This window comes from Poeciliopsis prolifica, unplaced genomic scaffold (genome assembly GCF_027474105.1).
Source record: "Poeciliopsis prolifica strain line A6 unplaced genomic scaffold, Auburn_PproV2 SCAFFOLD026, whole genome shotgun sequence".
Classification (NCBI taxonomy): Eukaryota; Metazoa; Chordata; class Actinopteri; order Cyprinodontiformes; family Poeciliidae; genus Poeciliopsis; species Poeciliopsis prolifica.
The window spans coordinates 576,366-597,716 of NW_026562401.1; the positions used below are offsets into that span (position 1 = coordinate 576,366).

Here is a 21,351-nt window from a genome sequence, read left to right on the forward strand (position 1 = left end):
TGTTTGGTTATTATTAAAGTAATGGAAGCTTGTTAAAGTAATGATGCATGGATTAGTGTCACAATGAGGGAAGTTCCTAAGTAAACTACCAAACTGAGAAGGTCAATTTTTAGCACTTCTGCAAAATCAAAATGGTTTCACAATTGTGTTGTTACATATAAGATGCCAAATTAAGCACTTGGGACTGAGAGTTCAGTAAAAACATACTATTGGCAGCATCTCCAGCCTCTAACACTTTTGTGTTTATAAATTCTGGCAGCAAAAGAAATAATTAGTAATTATAGATCTTGTTGAAAATTGCATAACTGCTGGTTTCTGTTGGAGCCCTTACCCCCTCCTTTCCTATATGCTTGTCTCTGCTCCTGCTGGCTTGTAACCCTTTTTTTTTTTTTCTGCTGAGCGAAGATGCTGCATTGAGTGCCATTCTGTTTAGGGCAAGAAAAAAAACTCCCAAAGTGTGTTGAAGCCAAGTCTGCAGACATAGGAACAGAAGACCCTGCTCAATTTCAACACAACCTTAAACTGCTCTGCTGAAATTAGCAGTTCTGGATCTGTAAATGATGAGAGTCTTTCTTTTACAGAATCAGTGTTTCCAGACCAAAGTGACTTTCACTATGGTAAGATTTCATCCAATTGCAGTACCTTGCAAAAATATTGCACTCGTTTACATTTTGTCACGAGATAGCCACAAAATGCGTGTATCTTACATAATAGACCAAAAGAAGGGAAGGTATAATTAAAGTGAAACCCTTAAGCAAGACTGGAGGTTTGTCATAGAACATCAGTGACCAAAAAAAGCACCATGAAGACCCAGGAACACACCAGGCAGGAAGAAATGCAGCAGTTTGAAAAAACAGCCCAGCTTTTATACAATCTCAATGTAAAACACAAACCTATTAAGATACGATCATCTGCATAAAAGCAACAGGCAAAAAGAGCAGGAAAGACCTGCAAGAACATAATGTGCTCAAATGACTATAAAACAGATTTTTTGGGCTTCTGTGTTAAAGGCAGTTCTTGAAGAAAACAGTTTAGCTTCTAAAAATGGTTTGGGAATTGGGTAAAGATTCACCTTCTAGCAAGACAAACACCATAAACATACATCCAGAGCTACAACGGGACGGTTTTGATCGAAGATGATCCATGTGGTATATTGGACCTAAATGTTTTTGGTAGATGGTCTTCAACCAATCCTTTGCATCATATTTGTAACATTGATAGCTTTACTTGTTTAAGTCACTTGTCATTTTATCCCCTGCAGATTATGAGACACTGAGGACTACAGGGGTCATCCTTGCTGTCATTATGTTTGTCTCTGGCATTTTAATAGCCATGAGTAAGTTTAGATATATATATTTTTTTTCAAATATGCCAATAATACTGAGACTTTAGTAAATATGTAAAAGATCAAACTTCTGTAACTGATCTATCATTCCTCAAACAGGCAAAAAATTCACAAAATGCTTTAAATCCTCATCCAAGTAAGAATTAAGTTAGATTTAGCGAATGATCTGCCCGTGCATGTCGTATGAATGATGTTGAATTGACTACAAAATCTATGGGGTGAAAAAACAAATCTGTTCTTGAAACAACTTAAAAATATCTTTTTCAATTTTACCCTCTCCCTTCCTGGATGCCACTTGAATATGAGTGCTTTCTCCTTGTTCGACCAAAAATTCACTTTCAACACATCAGTGAGTTCATAAACAACCATTAGAGGAAAAAACAAATTTCCAATGCTTTCTTAACCCTTCCATCTCACTGCTTGGCCTGAAAGGCTTTTGTTTAAATGTATGCATTCAAGCAGAGACACTCCTTGTGTGTTGGTAGTGAATGTGGGAAATCTACTCTCAACTAATCGCATGTTGCTTGAATGGCAAGACAGGAATAAAGACAAGAGCTGCTGTTTCAGGAGGACAAGGACTTGGTATTTTGGTTTACGGTCATGGTGCTTAAAAGTTTGAAAACTCTAAAGGTTTCTGTTTTTATAAACCTAACACACAGTATAGTATATATATATATATATATATATATATATATATATATATATATATATATATATATATATATATATATATATATATATATGCTTGAAGCTTGTGTATATTAATAAAACAGTTTTTTTTTATTTAAAAAAAGTAACTTAAGCCACTATTTTAAGAAAGTGACAATATTATATTATATTATATTATATTATATTATATTATATTATATTATATTATATTATATTATATTATATTATATTATATTATATTATATTATATTATATTGCTAATTTTTTTCCCTTTTTTCCAACATTGGTTGTGTTAATATCCTGTCATAACTAAGCTGAAGGTGAAAGTAATTCCTTTGGATGACAGCTTCGGGAATTCACAATAGGACTATAGAAACCCTTCTCAGAACTTACCAACAAACATCACTATGAGATCACCACACATGAAAAATTTCACCAAGGACCATAAGACACAGTTACTTAAAACTAAACATGATGTTGTTTGATGAAATGAGAAGTGACTTTTTATGAAGAAATGAATATTGCATTTCAGCACAAAAATTCCAGCTATGAAACATGGTTGAAAAAGTGACTTACTTAGGCATGTTTCGCTTCACTGGGACTGTTCCCCTCAATAAACAATAAGTCCTGAATTAAACCGGTAAACTCCTAAAGAAGAATATCCAGACTTGAGTTTGTGAGGTGCAAAAAGTAGAACTGACGTAATGTTTAGGAAAGTCAGGTTTCTGACATCAGACTGACAGAAAGGTTGTCAAGAAACTAAAGCCGGATAAATGGAAACTACTGAAGATTTTGTGACAGAATGTAAAATATTTCACATTCAGATACGACATGAATTGCTACGTCTTCATATTCAAAAGACTTTGTGTTTTTCCTAAGAATAAAAAAATGTCCAAGCATAGAAGCTTGTTCAGTTTCAATTTGGTGAGACATTTATCTGCATTGTCATCTGTTTGATTGTATTATCAGGTCTATAACGTTCTAACAGATGTGAAGCTGTAATGTAAAACTTTACTGTTCGAACAATTTCATGTCCATGTCTGTACAGCAATCATGTCAAAAGAATGTAACATTTATACTGCAAGAATGTGAAATCTTTTAGTTAAAACATGACAAATATATACATTGTTATAATGTGATACCATAAGAGTTTATTGTTAGAAAAATATAATTTTCATGTTATAACATAATTAGCGCTATTTTTTCTGGTTGGCAAACCTTTACTTGTTATTTTTTCTTTTTTGTTCATACAACAACATTCTTTGATCACGGTTAATGAAAACATTTACATTTAGTTTTTTTTCTGAGTAAGAACAAGGCAGCTATGTTTTCCTTTTAATGCAAAAAGGAAAAACTCTTAAAGTTGTGCCACTCAGATCTCTACTTATAATTCTTAAAAGGCAAAAGTGCAAATGTTTTTTCTTTAATCTATTAATTTTATTCAGACTGAGTCTGTTTCTAGTAACTAGGTGAAACCTAATTCTTCAAATCAAATAATCATATAATGAAATCTCTGAAGCCTTGACAAACTTTTAAGCACCACAAATCAGAACCCTGTGGCTCCAACTAGTTTTAGATCTGCACACTTTTACAAATTCAAGACAAAGTTGTTGCCACAGTTTTCACAGGATACAAGTATGTTTTACAGTTACCAATTTAACCCTTTCATGCATGAATTATGATAACCTCAGTGAACTTCTCATTTCTCTGTCATTTAAGTCAACTTTAGCCAGGCACATAAAATATGCAGCTCATTTCCTAAAACATGTCGTTCAGACCTTTTCACTGACAGGAACAATATGTTTCTTTAAAAATGTAAAATTATGAATATTGTACACCGAGTGAAAACTATACATCCATTCATCTATTCATTGACTATATCTGTTTTCACAAGTCCCAATTCATCTCTGACCTACATTATCCATAGCAGCCATTGGGTGGGAGGTCCATCAGGGGGCAACACAGGGATACAGGACAAACAGCTATGCACAGATTCATGTCTACAGAAAAAAAATTAGAGATCAATAGCAATTAGGTCTGTGGGAGGAGAGTAAAATTATGAATATTGAATTAATATACCAAATTACCAAAAATTACAATTTTCTAATTCTGGTCTGCGTGATGAAAAGAAACACAACTTCTGACCACGACAAATGTTTCTCAAAGAACAATAAAGCCATTGTTCTCTGGACTAAATAATAAAAAAAAAAATAAAGAAAAAAACAGTGCTGATTTATCATTTGAAATATTGCTTTTCAACATAGACATGGCAGATTGTACATCAAGCTAATTTAGATCTGTGGTTCTTGGTGGGTTAATGTTGAAGCAACAGAAAAGCAACAAACACATGAATGTACATACTAAGAAGCAACTGCACAGGCAAGCACCCACGTTTCCACACTGACTCACACGTGTGTGAGATATTGCCCATGACCGGTTGCAACATTAAATTAATCTTCAAAAAATATTGAAAGTGCAGGATCTAATACACAGTGCAAATATTTTCCTGTACAATACAAAAACAGTACAAACAGGCAGTTAGCCATGATGTCCTCTTTTATGGGAAAATTACTAGGTGAAATTTCCTACCAACAGAAAATTGAAAGTTAACGCATTTAAAAAAATAAACCCCCCACTCATTAATAGTTGTTATCAATACTATTGATAAAGTATGACAAAGTAAAGGTGTCATAATTTGGTGTAGAAAAGTATTTGCGAGTCACTTGCAATTTCTGACGGCCAGCCAAGTCAGATTGAAGTTTAACGAATTGACCAATAGGTGGCAGTGTAACCATCCAACCATCCCCACACCCAAATGTGTTTCTTTTTTCTTTTTAAACCACTATCTATTGTAGTGACCTCTATGCGTGAAAGGGTTAAATTAAATAAAATGCATATGATATATAATTAAGTGTTTATTTTCACATTTGCCTCTTAACACAGCTCAAGCACATCTGGTACCCAGATACCAAAAACAGAAGGTGAGTTACTTTGTCTGAGCTGGACGTCTTACAGCCACTTTGTGCTTAAATGCCACATTCACTGTCATCCTGTCTCATATTTCTTTCTCTGTTGCAGTTCCTCCTCCAGCTGTATAGAAAATGCAGCACATGCCTACATAGGAAGCGTGTCGTCACAGGACCCCTGCTGGCAAACACATTGTTTTCTTGTAATGTCTTTTTGGCAAAAATATAGAATATAACTGACATGCGGATGGTCAATAAACTGGGGCATCCAATGCATCTTAATCTGATCCCTATATTTCTGATTACTTTAGGTGAAGTTTTTCTCATGAAAACGATCCCATCCACAAGAGTCTGCTTAAGAGAACACATGAAGCAAATGTTATTTGTCTTAAATACATTTTATTTGTGTTGAGCAATAAAATTGGCGGCATGATTACAAATCATACATTTGTCCAGTTTGCATCACTGTAAGTACTGCACATGTGGGTCAAAAGCAACAAGACTTTCTGACATGTTTGTTGTTCTGTCTTCCACGAACATTTCATGGGAGAAAATAGAGAAAATAGCTTAACAATACAATAAATAGGAACACAAAGCATAACAATCATAGTCATTCTGTAATGCCTTAGATGTTAAAACAGCTTAAAAAAAAGTCAGATTAAGGCAGTAAAAAATTCAAATGAGTTGCATTTTTCTTCAGACCTAATAAGGCAGATTTTAAAAGAATATTGTCTATTGTTGAAGCTCATATTACCTCATATGTCACTGAAATAGTTTTACAGTAATCTTAATCAGGAGCTGCTTGAAATGGAGTTAATCATGCAGCAAGATTAATTGTTTTCTTTGTGCTATAAAGAAATGTCAAAAATGACACATGGCTGACAGACTTAATGATTGTCATTTCACATGTTACAAGATTTCGTCATATTAGTCCAGGCAGGTGGGAAAAAAGAGATCTACAAGTGTAAATTACTGCCTGACACAGCTCTTATAGTGGGATGGTGTATTTTCCACCCTGCTCATATCTGTCACACTAAATGTAAATGGGACTATTCAAAGTCTGCCCTCAACCATAAAAACAATCTTATGGAAACAGTGTTATTGTACTTTTACTTGTGACTCATAAGTAAAATGTACAGTGAATCAGACAGTTTGTCATCGCGCTGACTCGCCTGCTTGAGAACAAAAAAAAAATTCTTTGTCATAGTTTCATAAGTTTTACACAGTAAAGTTTATTTTTCCATAATGAAAAAAAAATTGCATCCAGTGTCACACACAACATACGTATGGTCCATGCAGAAAACAAACCATTGAACAGCTTTTTGTTTGAAAATCCATCGTTCTTGACAAAAGAAGACAAGTGCTGATCGATCTCAAAACCGCTACGCCGAGTATCATTATGATATCTTATCAGTGAGGGGTTTTAACCAGAGAAGTCAGAGAGGTTTCGGGGACATGGTCCCAGGGCTTTTACTCACGATTTCACAGAAATCAACTTTGACTTGGGAGATAAACCAATCAAAGGAATAAGCACTTCAAGCTTCAGAGAAGCAATCTACATAATCTATTACCTTATGTTTTTGTTATCTAATATTGTGTTTGTGTCACATTATTTTGATAATAACCCAAATTTCTTGTTTTTTAGATTTTGAGAATTTCAAAAAAAAATGTTAATAGACTAATATTGAAATCCAATGTTTTCAAAATATTCTACTTTATGGGTAGGTAGTAAGTCACAGGCATAATTTATCTGAAAAAATCTAAAGTAACCAAACTTTTTTTAATCAACATTTAGGTCTCAGGCTCCCAAATTAAACTGAAAAGTTTCTCCCCTTCTCAACAGAGGAGTCCTCTTGAAGACGTTTCATCCCCGCAAATCGGGATTACAAGTGGTCTAAGTTGTTCCTGGTCCTGCCAGAACGAGAACTGCTTCGTCTTTTCAACATGAATTTGAGCTGTGAAACAGAAAGAATAACTTAGTTTACCTTAGAACAAAAATCATCAGTGTTTAAAAGGGTCGTTTTTCATGAGGCTCTTCTTTAACTGCAATTGATAACTTTATTAGAATATTCATTTAGCTTAAAGTCAGAGGTTTAAGTTAATGTCCAAGACCAAAGTAAACTTCTGCCATCATAAAGCAGCTCCAGTCTTAAAAATGTGTCCACATCTAATGTGAATGAAGTATTTTATCAGCCTGTAACTTTATATCACTTTGAATACACTTTGAATACAAACAGTAGTTAAAAGTCAAACAAAATAAAAAGGTAATAAAATAATGTTAACTTAAACCTCATTCCATTTTCTATTTTTTACAAGAATTCAGCCTCCACAAAAAACTAATTTGGATTTATATCAAATAAAGACACAAAGACAGTAATCAGCAGTAGCTAAGATATTCACTGGTGCTAACAGTGAGAAATGATTGGCAGCTTACCCGTTCTCCTTGCAGGCCGCTCTGCAGCAGGTGAGCTGGCTGGTCGTTCTCCAGGTTGCGGATGCTGGGATCGGCTCCTCGGTCCAGCAGCAGCTGCAGGATCTTCTCCTGGTTCTGGTTGCCATGAAGACCCGCCGCCATGTGTAAAGCCGTGTGACCGTGGGCCTGTCGCAAACATGTTAAGATGTTATGACTTGAAAAGTTAAATCAGTACAATTTTCAGGTGCAATTTACAGTTAACTTTTATGCAGAAGCAAACTGAGAACACAGTTCTAACTTTCAGATCAGTGTAGGACTCACTTTCATATTGACAAAGTCTTTCATGTTTGGGAGGCGACTCCCCAGCAGGTAGTCCACCAACTTAATATTCCCCTCCTTCACAGCCAAGTGAAGCACTGTCTTGTTACTTTTGATTTCCTGGAATTTGATAACGGCAAGTGAGGGAGAGAATTACGAAACCACCACTTCAACAACGGCATTTGAAAGTCAAAGTAGAGAGACAAAACAAAAGAGAGAGTACAGAAAGAGTGTGGCCGAACTATGTCATCATGTTGGTTAAATGAAACTTGGCACTTCCCCTTGTACATTCTCACTCAAAGTTCATGGTTCTGTACTGTAATAAACTGTGGCTCTGCTGAACTGAAGTACCTGGCTCAGAAGAGAGGCCCCTGCATGGAAAAGCATCTGCACACATGACAGCTTCTCCTCAGCTTTGGCCTGAAGACTAACGTCTGCCGGTGCGGCTGAAGAAGCTTTCATGGTGACACTGTGAGAAATGGCTGCACAGTGTAGAGGCGTCATACCTACCACAAAAAATTAAATGACAAGCTAAAGACATCGCATCATTGTTTATGGATTATAAAACAACAATGTTTGCTTATTTCCATTAAAAAAAAAAGTAAGACATTAAATTACCCTCAAAGTTGCGAGCTTCCAGGTTGACATTTGGCCGACCTGACAGAATGGCCTGCAGAAAAATAGAAATCACTGGTGAGGATTGTTAAAACAAATAAATAAATAAATCTCTTCTGTAACTTTTTTTTGGGTAAGATGAACAAACTAAATCAGTGTTGTTGTTTATTTACCTGAAGAACTGCTGGGAATCCATAGTGAGCAGCCAAATGAAGAGCAGTTTGACCTTTAAAGTCGCAGGCATTTATATCCGCTCCTAACAACAGAAGATCCTGTACAATCTCTGGCTGGTTGGCTGTCACTGCCACCAGTAAGGCAGTCTGCAAAAACATGTTTAGCATACAATTACTCAATTGCATTTCTTAAACAACAGCAAGAGAAATCATTTGTTTTGCTTAGCGCATTCATATTCACATTTTATTTCATACCTTTCCCTTGTGTTCCTTGGCATCAAGCCCTCCCACTTCCCTCAGCCTCTCTGCAGCAGCAATGGCGTACTCCCGGAGTCCTTTGGCTGTGTAGATGTGCAGGATACTGTTCAAGAAAAACAAATGATGAGTTACTTGTAAGTTATATTGTGTAACTTTGGTAATCCCCACAGCTATTCCATGTTATTGCTTTTCTCTGCTGAAGATGTTTTTTTTTTTCATATTATATGGCTCTAGAGTAAAACAATGACTCAGACTTTCTTTTTAGTCATTGAAAAAAATTACCATGTTCCAAATTTGGTTTTCACTTTCAACTCACTACCAAAAACAAAACTCGATGGTAGTAAGTGACTTGTTTACAATCATCTCCAACTTAACAGTCCGGTCATGATAGAGCTTCCTCAGTCTTATACTTCAGCCAAACTCATATTGTGTATTGTATGGTACTTATAACCTCCCCTTTATTTTAAACAATCTTTCATTTTCAAGACAAGCAAGACTTTAGGTAGGTGCACATTCTTTGTTTAAAGTATATCAAAATAACCATTCAGATATCAATTAGGTATATAAAGAATAGCATGAAAAATAAAACATTTGCTTAATTTGTTTCTGGATTTTTTAACTCTTTCCAATCTTTTTTTAGTTTCACATACAGTAAGTTAGAAAGCAAAGTTTGTTTATGAAGTGCTTCTCACAGACATAAATTTCCAAAGTCGTGTGCAATAAAAATCAGCCTAAAAAAATATATTTAAAAATTATGCATGATGTCAAAGGAGAAACACTGAGTGTGTCACAATCTTTCAAATTTGCTTTGAGGAAAACTTCTTTACTTTGTAGAGATTGTCATTGTTTTATTTATTTTCTTGTTTGTTGATCTACCTAAACCCTGGCATATCAATATTTCAGGCTCAGAAATAATAATAATAATAATAATAATAATAATAATAATAATAATAATAATAATAATAATAATAATAATAAAACACATCCAAATTTTGAAGAAAAAAATACATAAATACCTTATAAAAGTTATAAGTATCAAAAATGTTTTGTCTCTCTCTTTAAAATCAACAAAACAATATTGGTTACATATTACATTTGATAGGAATAGTTCTGTATGCTGTTGGACTCACCAGCTATGACCAATTCTTTGCATGATACAAATAGGTCTGACCTCTTAGCCAGGTCACCCTCGTGAAAAGATACATTGGCTGTCTGACATAGTTAATAAAATTTAAATATGATAACTCACGTGTCACCGTCTTCGTCCTGACAAGTGGCTCTGCTGTGATCCATCCCACTGAGCAGCATCCTGGCTTCATCCAGCTTTAAAGTATCCATTGAAGAGCTATAAATATGCTGTGTGTTGTCACTCAGACCCAGATGGGACCAAGATGGAGTCACACTTGGTTCTGCGACCGCCATAGAGCAGTCCTGAAAACCAAAGTCAAATGTAAGCCACCATTGACCTCTTGACAGGTTTATTTACTTAGAAATGTTACAAATTCAAAGATGAACACACTGAGAATATTTTTCTTACATATGGCATAGATATTGAGTCTCCAAAAATTGAGACTTGCTGCTGTGAGCTATATTCAGGTTGCATCGGGAGGTAGGGTGAATCATAACTGGGTCCTGGGTCACTGCTGTAGTAACTGTGAGTAGATTCATGGGGTGGGGCCCAAGAATGATAGCTCACTGCCATGTCAGAGTAGCTTATTGCTCCACCTAGAATGGAAAGCACCAGTCAACATCTTATTATGACTTTTTATTCTGCCTTTTTCTTAAAATTCCCAAATCAGGGAAGGGCTCAGCCAAAGCGACATTCATGGAAGAACAACCTCTGAATGAAGTGGCTATAAAATGTGCAAAATACCTGTAAGGTTATATTTTTGTGAGAAATAACTCCCCCCTGTTACATGCAGTGGTGGCTGCATGAAGGATTTCCCCCCATTTCAGGTCGCTGCTGAGCTCTGGCAGGTCAAGCAGGCTCAGCTGGTTTCTCTCTGCCTCTTGATCAGCAGAGGATAAGGCTAGCTGAGAAACTGATTTCAGTGCCTCTTGGCCAATAGAGCAGCATGTGGTACTGTGATAGAGGACGTGTTGTTCATTAGAAACCCTGTTTTTTGTTGTTACTGTCCACTTTCCTTTCCTTCAGGTTTTTATCTTCACCTTTAAGATTTCTTTAGATTAGTGATGGGTAAATGAGGCGTCATGAACCGTTTCAACCCATAGCAAAACTGTATTGATACTGTGTTGATACTGTGTCACTGAATACTGACACCCCTGATCTACAGGAGCAGAGGGGAAGTAGATCAGGAACAATAAAATGTCCAGATTTTTAATGAGGGACATTAAAAATCCCTACAGGCAATGTAGTTGAGAGTCTGATTTGATGACCTAGACTAGTCAATAAGATTGACATCATTGCATTTTATTGTATGTTATATATTGTATTATGTCATATCTTCAGTTAAATTCAAATTATATTTGATATTCTTAGATACAGTGAATAAGTAATGTGAACATGTACCATAAAGTGAAAATTTAAGTGAACGTATTTGGAATAAAGATGTTTGTGGACTGGGTTGTTTTTATGTTTGTTTTTTTCCACAAATTTTCATTTTAAAAAATCAGTTTTTCCAACATTTTGAAATTTAGTCTGTCACTTTTTGAGGAGAAGCAAATGAAGTAAACAATACATTTATATAAAATAATTTATAAAAAGCAACTGAGTAATTTGAAGAATGGCTGTATACTTGACAGGGACTTCATTCTGATGCCTGGCCTTGTAATGCCTCAGCATAGAGGAGGTGGATTTATTTCAATAAGACAGTTCTGTCAAACATACGCAACACTTAGCCTGCAGAACACAGTATGAAAATAAACTACGAGCCAATTTCAGCTGAATTTGGATTCAGATAGATGAAGTAGAAACTGAAAAGAGCTGAATGAAACAACAAAGTGAACATCAACGCAGGGTTTTGTCTATGGGCTTGATGCTGCAGCCAACACTGCTTTAGATTATTCTTGAAAAATACAACTTTAACTGTACAATCCTGGTTTTGTCTCTTCATTTTCCCTGGTTTGTTTGTTACAGGCCCTCTCCACCTCAATACCACAAGACTGCCTTGGGGATGTAACACCCTCCTAGCTTTTCTTACACTTAACTTGCAATGTATTCTTTAAAGAAACTGACTGACAAAGAAATTTGTCATAGGAAAAGTATAAAACAAAAAAACCTTGAACTAAACTTTTGTTAAAGCACCTTTTGATTCACTCTCAGCATCCTATCTTTTGAGATTAAGCTTGTTATCAATTCTACTGAATTGTAACCTTTATTTACATTCAGATGACCTACTAGGATTTTCCTGACATTTTGAAATCTGAAGAGGACTTACAAATGATCAAAAGAATGGTTACCAGACTGACCACATGTAAGAAGTGGTCCGTCTGGTAAACAACACTAAAAAAGTTATGAAACCAGTCACAATACTATACTTTGAAAGCGCCAATTGTCTAAAACTGATTAAAAGACGTGACACAATGGTCAAGGCAGCAAAGATGACAACAGTAACAATCAAGGAGGTGCAAGGATGTTCAGCAAGTGTTGACTCAGGTTTACATGTGACAGTCTCTTCTAATCGCTTTATATCTCAACTAAGAAGAAGAACTGCAAGACAAAAGTTTTTCTTAGAAAAAACACCCATCCAGGTGTGGCTAAAATGTCCAAAAACCTTTAGGTAGAATGTGTTTGTACCAACTTGGCAGGCAGATACAAACACTATATGCTGATATATAATCATAATAATGCTTTAACTAAATATTATTTTAAATATCCTCATAATTATGCACCCAGATTGTGGCAGCATTTATATATATATATTTTTCCCTATATAAGATTTCTTTGTTTTCCTTTTGAGCTATGCATAACATATTTCACTTACATGATAAAGGTTTTGGTATCTGTATTTCAATCTATTTGAACATTATTTCACATCAGTGTATAAAACATATTCCTTTTGGCATTAGATGTTTCGCCCTTACCTGTATATGTAAACGTCTCTTGTGAAGTCAGCTCCTAACAGATGCAACAGAAAAAGCGTGTATGATCACAAAACAAACACAAGTGACAAAGTATGAGGTGAGACCTTGACTAAGTCAGTATGTGGGCTTACTGCAATAGTAGTCGGAGGAATTGGACTTGTACTGGCAGCAGAGCAGGAGGGAAACACAGCTGATGTCTCGCGCCTTCTCTTCTGCTCCAAAAGTTTCTTTACTGTGGGCTGGGTGCAACACGCCTTCTCTTTTGGTGCTGAAAAATAAGAGTAAAACCAGATACAATTACATTTCATTCCTGATCTGATTTAAGAAGTTTAATACCAAATTACTAATTGATTTCTATTAAGACAAACTCAGGAAAAAAAAGATGAATGTGACATACTGCAAAAACATAAAACTATCCAAAAACCTTCTAAAAAAAATTCAAAAACAATTCTAAAAAAAAAAAAGCATTTGCTGTTTACCAAGGATTCTATAGGCATGATCTCAACAGACGGAGAATGTTTCTTCCCTCTATGAAAATTTCTTCCAGTCACACAAACAACTACCAAATAGAGAGGCAGCAGATGTTGTAACTCTCTCCATCACATCCTCACAACATTAGACAGAAGAGTGTTTGAGAGTGTGCAGAAGAAGGACTGCTTCTCACAGCAGCTGTAATGCAACTGACAAAGAGAGCCCTGCAGTGGATAGTGAGGGGATCTGGAAGGGTCATGTGATCCTCCATCTGAACAGGACATGTTTCAAAGCTGCTGGAGGGAAAGGCCTCAGAATAGCTTCTCATACCTTTCACTTGAAACATTTTAACTGCTGCCATCAGGCAAACTGTTCGGAACTATGAAAAGCAGAATTATGTTGCAAATCGTTCTGCATTAAAATGTTACTCATCTGCCAGTAAGATGAATCATAAGATTAAATTTGCATGTGAACATTGAATACATTCCCATTCTGCAGTTTCTTTATCTTGAGAGACTTTTTCTTCATGGTTTATGTGTCGTGTAAGCACTTACCCACTATTCAAATATGAACTACTTTATCTGAATGTGAAACAGTGAACTTTATTGTATGCAAAGTTCCAATAAAAATGAATTGGTAGCTAGTTTTCAAACCACTGAAATACCCTATGATCTTTGAAGGCTAACTAGCTCCCTTTATTTTCAACCAGAAGCAAAATTCAATGTGTAAAGTTTCAATAGATAAAATAGAGTTACCAGATACTTAAGCTTTGTAATATTTTCCTCTGCTTTCATAGGACCACTGTTTATGTTTCCATAACTTACTTTTGATCAAATACTGCTTCTTTCAGCACAAAGGAGGAGATAAGGACATCATCGAGTGCTCAGTGCAGCTCCACATTCGATACTTTTTGTAAGCATATTCTTTCTTCTGCCACATCTTACATCAATAGGTTACACATAAAAATATAAGAAAATAAAAATAAAATTATTTCATTTTTTTTTTACAAACTACTTTTACAGTGTAAAAGTAGTTTGAATTAAAAACCCTTTAACAAGAAAATGCCATCCAAGTCATTCCTTTCTGTTTTTTATTTTATGCACTCATTTCAGCCATTAGGAATATGACAGAAATAAGCAAACATTAATTAATTAATTAGTTAACAAATTAATGAAGCAACAACTAAAGTCCTCAATGATCTTAGAGTAAAAATTAGGTCCGTTTTTTCATGAAGCTCATTACAGTGTTTAACTTGCTGCTGTGTCCACATTTTAACCTCAATAAAAGATCAAATAGTACATCTGTTCCTTAAACCCTTAATCATCATGATGGATGTTAAAAGGTCTTTGAATGATTCTTCAATTTTCTCACTTTAATACCAGATTAATAATAATAATAATAATAATAATAATAATAATAATAATAATAATTATTATTATTATTATTATTATTATTATTATTATTATTATTATTATTATTATTATTATTTTGTCTTTAAAGTCCAGCTCCACAACTTTATGATCTCTGGTCTACTTTATACACAGACCTTTGGTCTTCAAATAATTTCTGCTACAATTTTCTCTGCAAATGCTTCAGCTGATGCTTGGCAGGTCACAAGGGGTTCTTCTTTACTTTATTTTCATCTGCCTGAATTTTTCTAATGTTCAGACTTACATTTGCCTTTTAAACATCTAGCTAATTAGTTTAAGCTACAACTGCTAAGGCTGAAATGTTTTGCACAGGTTTCTTGTACATTTCTTGTAAAACCTTATTTTGTGTTTAATTTTTAGAATTAAACACAAAGGATTTTTTGCTCCAACTTTTTTCAACCTATTGCATTCTTGATGGAAACTTTTTTTTTTCCTATTTGTGTTTTTTATTCATTTTTTTCACTTTTCAATTCAACTAACTGTTGAAAACTCTTTTTTTCAGACAGCTTTACAGAGTGCAGACATTTGTTTGATGATACCACACACTTTCCAGCAGCAAAAGGAGGTTCTAGACACCAGAGTTTTTAAAATAGGACTTGTTCCATTTCTACTTTTCCATGGAGATTATAATCAGTGATACTAAATCTGTACCCACAGATAAAGGTGTAAAAAAATACAGGAGTCTGCCTACCAGCACTTCTGAAAAGAAAAATTCGATTGAGGATTTGACGACGAAAAAAATCTTGTTTTTTCCTCATTTGGGTTTGTCATTTTCGTCTGTAAGCAGGACTTAATTACTTGATATGCTTGCCTTTTGTGTATACTTTATGAAAGAACAAGCAACCTGATCACACAATTTAGAGATAAGATGTTATTTTTGTCAACTGACTCTATAAAAGGTTATGTAAAATGCCTTTTATCAGAAAAGATATCAGATATCTTGATTCTCCAGAAAATCAAAAATGTAAGCTAAAAATGTTTCCAAGGTTAAGACCATTGATCTCTATTTCTGTTTCTATTTCTATTGAAATTGTTAAAAAAAAAGATTGAAAGTAACATAAATAATTGAAGTTGGACTTCCCTTTACTGTTTTGTTTTTGATGTAATCTTCTTGGTGTAATTTTAGCTGACACTGAAGATGTCATCTATTTGAACTTTAAACACTTCAATGATCTTTTCTGAGATTCTGGACTTGGTTTCTCCACGGAGGGATTTTCTCTTTCTTCTTCTCTTGCCCTGCACCCAAACATCCATTCTTTTATTTGATGTGCACGTTTCCCCTTCTGAGTCTCATTTCCACTTGACGGGTAAAGGAAAAGCGTGAAAACAGAAAAGAAAACAACACCGCATAACAGAAATCTGCTGTTTCCAGCCGACAACAAGAGACCGCACAGGTTTGTTTCCTCAAAAGCTTCCCCCGCTACACGTGAAAGATAAAACGAAGGCCCTATTTCCACCCTGTCTGCGGAACCCAAGTACAAAGCTCAGACTTGAAAAAAACCTCCTCCATTAGGAACAAATATCTTTTGCGGGCAGCTATACAAATAAACCGGAGAGAAAGACAGAAAGTGAGAGAGATTCATCAGAAAAGCTGCAGCATGGGATTGCCAGCACTCATTTTCTGTGACACCTTTCTGTCCCGCTCCATTACGCAAACCACATCTTCCTGCCTTTAGTGTGTCAGAGGCGCGTCACTTAGAAACGTTTGCCTTGTGTTTTCTGTTGCATCTACATTTATGAGAGGCACAGGCATTGTCTTCAAGCCGATGAGTGATACCATAGTGATATTGTCTGTGGCAAACACAGAAAAACAACATGCAAAAAAAGGTATTATTTTGGTTTTACTTTGCCCCGTCTTGTCTCTTCTCAAAAACAACTATTTCACTTCCCGTTGCAAATGTATTCTGATGTGAAAAAATAAAAAAAGAGAGCCAGTGTCTTGTGTCTTATTTGTGCCCCTGAAACACCTGATAAAAGGTCACTTTGATCCGAAATGACATCAGTCAAAACAGATCAATCCCGCAGGGTTTCGTTTTCAGGTTCAGGAGGTGTTACTATAAGTTACTTAATGCTGACTCATTTGATCTTTACAGCACAATGCAACCTTTGGCCTTTTCATTGATGATAAAATGCTGGCACACAACAGCCAGAGAGCGTGCATTCATTCAAAGGAGTTTCATCAGATGTAGAAGTTGCTCAGTGCTTCACAGTTACAGAAACAGGAAATAAGGGTATGGTTTTTAATAGCTGGTGCCAGACGAAATACTCTAAACTCGAGTTTCTCTGCTGGCTACACTCAGTTTGTGCTAAATTCAAATCGTGCCCCGTGGAAACCCCTGGACAATGAGTCACGAGCGTGGGTGGGCTGGGGATTCCGACGACCTTTCTCTTTTGGCTCGATCCTCAGAGACAAGAAAGAGGCAGTGTATCACCAGTTTCCTCATTTTGTGGGTTTTTGCTCTTGGGCCAGCCGCACGCAGCAGAATACATGTAAAGTGATCGCCCAGGCAAAAAAAAAAAAAAAAAAAAAAAGAAAAACAAAACTGATGAACAAAGAAGTATAGGCAAAGCAGGCTGTCTCTGTCATGTCACACAACTTGCCTCTTTGGCATTAATTAAAAGAGGAAATGAAAACATGCAAGCAGGGGTGGAGATGCATTAGGGGTTCCCCAAAATGAAGTCTGGACTCTTGGATTCACCCAAATAGTGATGTCATTGCACTGAAATGGCACACTGGATGACATTTTGATGTGAAATACTAGATGAGACAATTGAGGTAAGTGTGACAAAGAACAATAATAAGACGCATTTGTAAATATAGTCATATTAGATTGGTCTTTTCATTGATGATACTTTTACAAGGTGATAACCTGATAAGGCCGATGTATATTATAGGGGAAAATATGAAAACAAACACTTTGTACAATAACATCATATCTGTCCCAAAAGCCATTTTCACTTGTAAGTTCATTAACCAGAAAAGCATCAACGACAAACCGACCGAAAATAATGACGGTTAACATAAACTAGATGCAACATCACAGGATCAATACTCACATTTATCAAAGTGCATGTCAGAAACGATTGTGCTCTGTGTCCCTTTTCTCGTCGGTTCGTCCACTCGGCCAGCAGTCTTTTTCAGAAACGGGGACTTGCACACAGATCCGTTCAGGTAGGCTGAAGAAGTGAGTCTGGTTTGTTGACTTGCAACCCCTGCCCGCTTGTAAGCGCCGCGTTGTCCCCGCCTCGAAGCCCCGCCCCCTGGGAAACCCAGCGCACCCCCGCATCCTCAGCCGAGCGAGAAGAGTGAGGAGAAATGCGACGTCGCACAGTTATAGAGAAGTTACCGTCTTGATCAGCTGTGTGAATTACAGTAACACAGAAAGTCTGGGATAACGGAAAACTGACATTGAAAACAACATTACAGTATTATTATTTTTAAAAGACGATTTCATTTTATTATCAATTATTTCAAAGCTATATAGCTTTGATCTAAAGCTATGTTATGAAGCATACTTCTATTTGTTGTAGTTTATTGTGTCCAGCAAGATATAAAACTGTAAATTTTATATAAACCTAAAATTACACCAAACAACTACTGCCATGAAGAGCTGGTTATAATGTTACTGTACATTGTTGCTGTGGAGGTTTGGCCCTCTTTGGCTTGCTTAATTGTTATATTTTAGTCAGGGGACTTTTTGATCATGACCTGCTTATTCAATGTCGTACCACAGCATCTCAATGTAAACAGTCTTTAACGAGGCCACTCCAAGCTGCTACTTCTTATATATTTAGTTATTTGAGTCATTCAGATGTAGTGTTTTGGATTATTGTCCTGCTACATGCATGTCCTAAGTGTATTGAGCTTAAGGTCACAAATTGACTACTGGATTTCATCATTTTCTGCAAACCAGCAGAATTAATATTCCATGACAAAAAAATCATCAGCATGTTTTTGAAATACAGCAGCCAAAGAACATCACGCTACAACAAGTATAATCAGACTCAAAAGTGTCCAAAAAGTTTTATCACATCACTTACCTAAATATTTTCTTGAAAAATGTCACCTGATTATCCATCACTTTCATCAATATGATTTTGTCATTCGCATCTAATGAAGGAATATTCATTTCACAGTTTATTTTGAAATAACTAAAGAGAACTTTCAAAAACAAAGAATTCTCCAAAGAACGAGAAACTTAACAAACTGCTCTTCTTCAGGTAGTAAAAAAAGAAAAATGTCAGAAATTAACTAATTAAAATAAGAAAAAAACAAAAAAAACAAATTGTATTTCAATAGAGCTCATATCCAATAACACAAATAATTACTATGCTTTAAAATGATTCCACCAAAAACTGATTCATGGAGTCACTTATTCAATGAATAGGACATGGATAGTATTCTAATTTGTGTATTTGTATTTGCTTTGAGTTCACCTGGATGAAAGCTGGATTTAAATGTCTTTGAATTGAAAGATTTTCCTAACACACATAACAATCCTTCAAGCATGCACTTCCAAACAGATCTGTGGCTAGACACATCGTCATCAAGGACTTGCCAGGTCTTCTCATGCAAGTATAGTTCCTCCATATATTTCCCTTCGTCCTTTCAGAAAAGTTAGTCATAGACTTGATATTTCGAGAAACGTCTTCCTCTATATCAACAGAACCAAAGTGTAACAAAAGCTAAGCTATTTGTAACGGCGGTGACAAAAACACCCTAAATAAAGAAGAAGACATGGGGCATGGGCATGAAGCTTGCTGTTGTTACACTTGACATGCTTAAGGTCAAAGGTTAGATTTGTGTTTGTGACATCTTCATTTCATTTGGTTATGTACACATAAAGCCAACAAACTAAAATTCCTCATAGTGACATAGACTTACAAACTCTAGTTGGAAAATCGTATTACATTTGTGGGCAAATCATAAATTCATCCAAAAGAGAATTATTTCTTTTAATCTGACCTTCATTCATACAGACAGTCTTCATTGAGACCCAAGACCTCATGATTTTAAGGCACCCATTAAAACCTCAGGGACCACAAGCTGCTGGCCTGTAAGTCTTTACTCAACAATAGTTAGGAAATAAATTATATAAATATAAATAAAATAAAAAGTAAAATGGGACTGGTTATATTTCACCTACAATATAATCTCATAAAGGGGGATTTTAATTATGCTCAAATTTGGTTAAAATTAAGAAGATTTTGCATTAAAAAATTACACTATCTAATCTTTAAAAGCCTTACAGAAAACTGTACAACAGCTGAAACACTGCATTACTTTGAATCAAGATTAAAGGTCTGCCTGTTCAGAATTGCCTTTGACTAGCAATAAATGGAAGATTGATCAACATATCTGATCTAGTTTGATGATTTTGATGATACATTTGACAAAATGTAATGTTCATTGCTTGTTCCACAATTGTTGACTGTATGGTGTTTTCTATGATGTAAAGCATGTTCAACTGCCTTGTTGCCAAAACAAGTAATATAAATAAACTTGATTTGATAATCTACAAGTGATCATGTATTTTTCTCTTAATAAGATTTACAAATAAGGATGAAGTCAATCTAATATATTTCTAACATTTACAGGATGACATTTCATTGTGTTTTGCTGAAAACTGAATTTCTTCCAGCTTCCCTGAGCTGCAGAGACGACACTGTGCGAAAGAAAATTCTGTAACACTTCAAACACTGAACACTGAATTATTTCCTGATTTTTAACCAGATGACTAACTTCTCCCGAAAAGTAACTTAACAATAACTTTATACACTCACACATTTTCACATGGACTTTGCATTGACTTCCATTCATTTTTTTATTCATTTTTACAGCCCAACGCTGATCCTTACCCTAAACCAAACCACTACCAGTACACGGCTGCCCCTGAGCCTAACATAAACTCTCTCCCTTTTGTTCTACTTGGTTCTTAAAATCTCTATTACTGCAGCAATCAATTTTATTTGAAATACATCAGAGCAGAAACTCCACTGGGAGTTTGCCGTGCCCTCTGAACTGTTCAATCTGTAGGCTGTACAACAGCTCCCTCTGCTGTCCTAACGAGCACAAATCACTCTTTGAACCAGCACTGCACTGCTGATGTCAGCCGAAAGACCTAAGCTTCTTAAAAGTGCAGAATGTAATGTAATTATCAATATACTGTAGAAGAGAAGAGAGTATCTGGTTCGAAAACCTCAGACTTTCAGGTTTACTGTCTGTTGATGACAGTTATGTTGGAGCCTTCAGGACATGACATTTATGCAGCATTGCACTGGTTCAAAATATGTCTATATCATCTGGATTGAGCATCAGCTTTTGTGTTCATAGCATCAAATGGAAGAGTTTCGGCATGATTTAATTTTATTTTATTTTTTGGTGTCTTGTAATTCCTAATAAAAGGATAATAGGGCAATAAGTATGTGGAGTTCACTCAAATAAACAAAGCTAAAACAAGTTTAAATATATTAGTAGGAGCTGCTGCTGGTGATAAAACTGGTGGGCTGATGACAAGCAGGTGTAGTGGATGGATGGATGGATGGATGGATGGATGGATGGATGGATGGATGGATGGATGGATGGATGGATGGATGGATGGATGGATGGATGGATGGATGGATGGATGGATGGATGTTAGGTCATGGT

The 21,351-nt window shown here is 35.6% G+C and overlaps 1 protein-coding gene across 1 annotated transcript; it reads right to left on the reverse strand.

Moving 5' to 3' along the window:
- Window positions 1-5,291: 5,291 nt before the first annotated feature.
- On the reverse strand, window positions 5,292-17,861 carry LOC129371237 (NF-kappa-B inhibitor delta). Its single transcript, XM_055047730.1, has 12 exons — window positions 17,760-17,861; window positions 12,933-13,069; window positions 12,802-12,835; window positions 10,295-10,482; window positions 10,007-10,188; window positions 8,755-8,860; window positions 8,500-8,646; window positions 8,330-8,381; window positions 8,063-8,217; window positions 7,715-7,831; window positions 7,415-7,579; window positions 5,292-6,935 (listed from the first exon to the last, which is right to left on the reverse strand). Exons 1-12 carry the CDS (start codon window positions 17,773-17,775, stop codon window positions 6,864-6,866), a joined length of 1,371 nt encoding a protein of 456 aa, XP_054903705.1. The 5' UTR covers window positions 17,776-17,861; the 3' UTR covers window positions 5,292-6,863.
- Window positions 17,862-21,351: the final 3,490 nt, after the last annotated feature.

Excerpts from the sequence above, each read along its gene's own strand:
- LOC129371237 (XM_055047730.1), bottom strand. Across the intron at positions 10,483-12,801 it reads AGAGACGTTTACATATACAG|GTGGAGCAATAAGCTACTCT; the intron begins GTAAGGGCGAAA and ends TTTCCATTCTAG. Across the intron at positions 10,189-10,294 it reads ACTCAATATCTATGCCATAT|GACTGCTCTATGGCGGTCGC; the intron begins GTAAGAAAAATA and ends TTTGGTTTTCAG.